Here is a 5,731-nt window from a genome sequence, read left to right as displayed (position 1 = left end):
TCAATTCTCATGTTTGAGTCTCACAGTGGAAAAAGCAGAAATCCATTGAAGTTAGTATGATCATAAGTATTATCGTATACACTACAGCCATCAGGTAAAACCAGGTAGACCACATCCCCCTTTTCCAGCTGAAGAACCAGTGAATTAGAAAGTCTGTTATCACCAGTTCCATAATTGTAATCATCATTCCACAACACTCTCTTGTCATTGTGATAGAGATTAACAGCGCTCCATACGTTACTCCGGTTATCCGCTGCATTGAATGAGAAGTAGTAGGCTCCTCTGACTGGGGCTGTGAAGTGACCTGCAACAGAGGAGAAAATGAGTGAAGCTTTTTCCTGCTGTTGAACTACCTCTTCTCTGAGTTCAGTACGCTGTTGCTTCTCAATACTTTGGTCTGGCTGCTGTAAGTGGGTTTGTCTAATCTGAAGGAATAGTTGTTCAGTGCTTTGTTAACATCACATTACTCAGAGACTGTATAGTCTGTAAAAGTTGAGAGCTCTCAGTTACACATTCAGTGAGTCAGTTTGCATCCCATAAGGTTTATAGAAAGTGATATAACAGAGAGATATAAGTGAGCACCTTAAAACAGAGCAAAAGCCTCTCAAAGCCTTTGCAGAACAAATCATTCTCTTGTGTTTTCTCTGTAACTCTGTAAATGTCATAAACGACAAACTCACTTCATCATGAGAACCTGATCAGTCACCACATGAAATGTAATTACATAACACAAAATCACACACATGACTCAATGCTGGCAAAGAACCAACGGCCTGGCTCAAACCCTCTGGGAGGACACAGAGAAACTCCATTAAAAGTGTTATGATGGACTGTAAAAGGTCAAATGGGTGAAATCTTAAAAGGGCCAATTCAAAGAGAAATGTCTACTCCTCAGAAAGTGTGCAGCTGGAGCCATAGTGGAGACAAAATAGATGAGTACCTGTAATTGGACTGTAGACCTGACCAAAGTTGGTGAAGACTTTACTGAACTTAAGTGTGATGTCAGTATCGAAGGGTCCAATTAGTCCGCTGTCAGTGAGACCAAGTGAGAACGCCACCTTTGGTTGGTCTGTGTGGATGTGAGAAGATTCACATAGAGGAAAAAAATAGCTCCACTTATAAACAGCTGATGAACACATTGTTTGTATTGTGTCTCTTTTGGTGAATAGTATTCATAGAAACTGAAGTTACTCTTTAATAATGATAGAAACAGTTTACCTGCAATCTGTCTCTTGAGCTCCTCCACCTCGGTTTCACTGGCGTTCATTCTGGCCTCCAACACTGTCAACACATTTAACATTCATATTATAGTGAAGTTTATGGTCAGCAGGTTTCAAGTTGTTAACATGATCACTATGGAGACTGACCTTTGCTCTTATCTTCACTCGCTGTTACTCTGGATTGAAGATCTACAATAGAAGACACAATTAATAATCAGATTAATAATTGTTCAGCAGGCAGCAGTTTTTACATTTTATTAGTGCCACGGGTTCTAGCTCCGAGGCAACTATTACTCTTCTCCATACTGATTATTCTGCTTCTTCCGCCGTTTTTTGGCGCGTAACTCCTCCCGCAGCTTTGAGAAAACCCAGACAATATATACATCAAAACGTGCGGCTCGATCGGGGGAGGGGTGCTATGACTTTTGGTGTTGAAATTCCAATTTTTCCCAAAGTTATTCCCAAAAAAACCGAGAGATTTCTCCATTGGAAATGAATGGGACTTTTTTGAAAAACACCCAAAATTTCAACTTTTTTCACCTTTTTTCAGAGTCACCTAGCTCTCTCATACGTGCACGTAGAAACGTGATTCAAACTTTAAAATGGAGGAAAACTTGTGCTCTCTGGAAAGATACCAAACTATTTTTACATAACATGTAAACTTTTCAAACTACGAGCAGTCAAACGAGGAGTGGAAATCACTTTTTCTTCAAAGTTAGAGTGGAAGCGGCAGTTAGCTTGAGTGTGAGAAGCAGTAAAAAATAACTTTAATTTTTATTTTTAACTCGAGCTCACGGCCAAACCGTAAAAAGGAGACAAATAATTTTTGGTCAAAATGTAGACATAGGTGTTGGGATTCATAAAATGTGACTCTGACAGGCGGGGTCTGCATTAAATTTAAACGGGGGGGCCGAGACTGGTGGCAATACCTGTCTCGCTCCCCACTGACTCTAATGTAATTGTGTGCTTTTTTCAAAATAATCTCACTCTGTGTTCACACTGAGCTTACTCGCTCATTTTAAGGAATATCTGAATAAAATAAACACTGTCAGAATCTGTCGGCTTCTGTGTCTCTCACAGTGTTTTCGGTTTTTGGACAGGAGTTACGGTTTTCTCACAGTTTGCAATTGTTCGGGACCTTGTCAGAAGCCAAATTCTTCAGAATTGTCAGAATTTTTTCCAAGCAGATTCTCAAATCACCGTAGCAACCGCAGGGCCTTAGCAACCATAGGGCCTTAGCAACCTGTTGCTTGGCAGAAACTGAGCTACTTGTTTGTGATTGGCTAATCCCTGCCTGTCTGTTTTGCCAGTTAACTGAGCTAATTCATTTGAATGGATTAATTCATGTTTACTGTGGACAAAATAAATAGTTTTATTGTTTTGTATTGTAGTTTTATGATTTGTGATGTATAAAAAGATTCAACATTTATCAATAGAAGATGAACAAAATGTACATAATATAATTTCATACAACCAAGTAATTTAAAATAAAAAGTATAATAAAATCTACTCTCTAAATGATTTGAAGATTTACTTAATAATTTCATAACAGGTATGTTCCTGTCTGTGGAAAAAAATGAAGTAGACTTTAATTAATAAGTTTAAATATTAAATTATTTATGCTTAAATATGATCATAATCATTACTTAATATTTTCAGGAATGTTAAGTTGAGAATAAAGTACATTCATAAGGAAAAAATAAATCGTGTACTCATCCCGGCAGTAGCCCCGTGGCACTCAAAATGTCCCTGGAATTTTCTAGTTGATTATTGTAGTTTACCCGTGTTCTCCATCTTGAGCTTCTCCATCACATCTTCACTGGTTTTCATTCTGGCCTTCAAAACTGTGAACACATTCAACATGTTTATTTTAAAGGAGATAATCTACATAACTGGAACTTGAAATATTTGTATATGTAGCTAATAAACTAGTAGCTGTGTATTTTTGCAGCTTACTGCTGTTTTTAATAATGATATAATCAGTTTACCTGCATTCTCTATCTTCAGCTTCATCACCTCGTTCTTGAGCTCCTTGACCTCATTTTCACTGGCTGTCAGTCTGGTCTGTCTCCAACACTGTCAACACATTTAACATTAATATCATTGTGAAGTATGTTTATGATCAGCATCAATGCTAGAATACAGTAAAAAATATACGTTTTCACATTGAATTGATTGTTGTAGTTTACCTGTGTTCTCTCTCTGGAGCTCCTCCACCTCATTTTCACTGGCTGTCAGTCTGGTCTGCATGGCTGGAATAAAAGCAGTAAATTACTCCTAAAAGTAATGTCTATGTGATCATTGCATGAATGTGTTGATCACTGTGTGAATGAACCTGTATTCTCCTGCTCCAGCTTCTCCATCTTGCTCTTGCTGTTCCTCAGCTCCACACTGTGTTCGATGGCCATGTCTCTCAGCTCCTTCAGCTCAGCCCAGATGTCAGGGCTGATATTGGTCTGATCACTGGTTGATTTGACACCCAGGATCTCAGACTGAACCTCCGTCTGAGTGATGTCATTCCCTGTCAGCCCTCCACTCTCACCCTGAGCCCCCGTCCAGTACAGACAGAGCAGCAACGCCAGAAAAGATGCGGCACGCCTCATTGTGAAATATCACCTCTTTAGACAGCAAGATGCAGTCTGATACCACTCGGTCAGTTCCCGTCTTTATATCCACGTAGAACAGGTCACTGAACTGCTGTATGAGAATTGAACAGCTGTCTTTGATAAGGAATGCAAAAATAGCACCAAACACTAAACTTAAAGCAAACAAGTTAGAATGATGTTTTTTCAAAATCATTGGTAGTGAACGTTTGTTGTGTAAAGAGATGATAAGACCAAAGTCAGTCTTTTATTTTTTATGTGTTTGTTTCCCAGACTCCCAGACATGACCCAGACTGTAAAGAGTCTGGGTCATGGTCAATCTGATGTGTATTTTTCTGTGTTTTAAAGCATTTATTGCAAAACCACAAAACATAAAACTGTAGTCATAAACTATAAAACCTTAATATCCTTAGCATGTATATATACTTCAATTCATGCCAAGGCTACAAGGAGCTAATATTGGCCAATACGTCAGCTCAGCCGATTTGTTCAAACTCAAACTCAAATTCAAACTCCATCATATGAAACAGGAAACCTGACTGAACATGATTTGTTACATACATTTGATTTCTGGGAAGTGTGGTACAGTTAAGTACTACAATGGGAAGAAAAGGAAAAATCTGCATTTTAACTTTTACTTAAGTGAAAGTAAAAACTTGCTCAAGTATTCAACTCAGAAGTGCTCCATATTCAGAATGGCTTCTAGTCAATACACAAGATTAGAAGTAATGAAATAAAAGTCAATATAAGTTGTATGATTTGAGATTTTCCACTCTGTTGGATAATGTCAGACCTGGACGTAAATGAGGACTCAGATGCAGAGGTAGGACTGTTAAGGCGGACTTTTATTGGTTCCAACCTCCTTGACAGAGTGACAAAATAACAGGCTAGAAAAACTTTACTCTATCAAGGCAGGAAATCTAGGGAGAAAAAATATACAGGGAGAATATCTTCTAATAAAATGAAACCACTCCTAACGAGAAGGGAAAAAGGCCTAAAAACTAAGGACTAAAACAACAGAAAATCACTCCACTAGGAGGTAAAAGAAAAGCCACAACTAGGAAAACAAAACACTGGAGGAACCAAACTCCGTTCACAAAAGAGAAAATAAAAATCAGAGGCTCTACAAAACTCGAAACTAAACTGACTACTACGGTTAATCTGTGAAATAATTAACAAAAGAAACTCCACAGTTTGATCTTGTGAAGGGGGGGTCAGAGATCGGTACAGATTCTGTCATTTTGACTTTCTGACCCTGATGTTTCATCATTTGGTCCCCCCTATGATCTTTTGTGTGCGACCGAGGACTGGCCTCTGAGTCAGAGTATGTCCCATTGTTGTGAGGAGGAGACCATGGGAGTGTGGACACCAGAGTGGAATTGGTGTCCACCTCCGGCACACCGCTGTCACGGCCAGAGCATATAGGCTTGGTGTTGGAGCTCCAGGACCGGGCAGCCTGATCTACTGTTTGGGTGGTGATATTGTGTTTTTTAACAGGCTGACAGCTGTTTCCAGGGGCCACGATGGCCGCCGTCCTCTGGAGGTCCTGCCTGGGGGGAGAAGAAGTGGGTAAGAGGAAGTCAGAGGTGGGGAGGGGGAGGAAGAAGATAGGTCCGGAGGGGGATCCGGAGGGGATGGAGGAGGTGGGGGGTGGGGGCCTGTAGGGAAAAGGAGTGAGTGGGTTATGTTGATGGTGTCCGGGTCCAGTCTGGCTCCATAACGTTTTTTGCCCAATTTATGGCTACGTTGAGAGCCAGCCGGTTACTCTGTATTCTGGTGAGGGAAGTGATGAGGTTAGTGTAATGTTCCTTAAGTATAATCATGTTGTTGTGCATCCACTTGTTTGTGTTTTCTATGATCCGGTCCTGAGTATTGTCAGTGGGTGAAGCAGGTTTAATGAACTGAGTG

At 40.0% G+C, this 5,731-nt stretch overlaps 1 protein-coding gene across 1 annotated transcript; it reads right to left on the bottom strand.

Moving 5' to 3' along the window:
- Positions 1-3,823, bottom strand: LOC128364267 (heavy metal-binding protein HIP-like). Its single transcript, XM_053324802.1, has 8 exons — positions 3,556-3,823; positions 3,410-3,472; positions 3,209-3,271; positions 3,002-3,064; positions 1,368-1,409; positions 1,219-1,281; positions 941-1,069; positions 1-304 (listed from the first exon to the last, which is right to left on the bottom strand). The coding sequence occupies exons 1-8, from the start codon at positions 3,821-3,823 to the stop codon at positions 21-23; spliced, it is 975 nt and encodes a 324-aa protein (XP_053180777.1). The 3' UTR covers positions 1-20.
- Between the last annotated feature and the right edge of the window lie 1,908 nt (positions 3,824-5,731).

Source organism: Scomber japonicus, chromosome 9 (genome assembly GCF_027409825.1).
Source record: "Scomber japonicus isolate fScoJap1 chromosome 9, fScoJap1.pri, whole genome shotgun sequence".
In the NCBI taxonomy this organism is placed as follows: Eukaryota; Metazoa; Chordata; class Actinopteri; order Scombriformes; family Scombridae; genus Scomber; species Scomber japonicus.
Note: the sequence above shows the minus strand (reverse complement) of the source record. Positions and strands in the feature narration are given on the sequence as shown.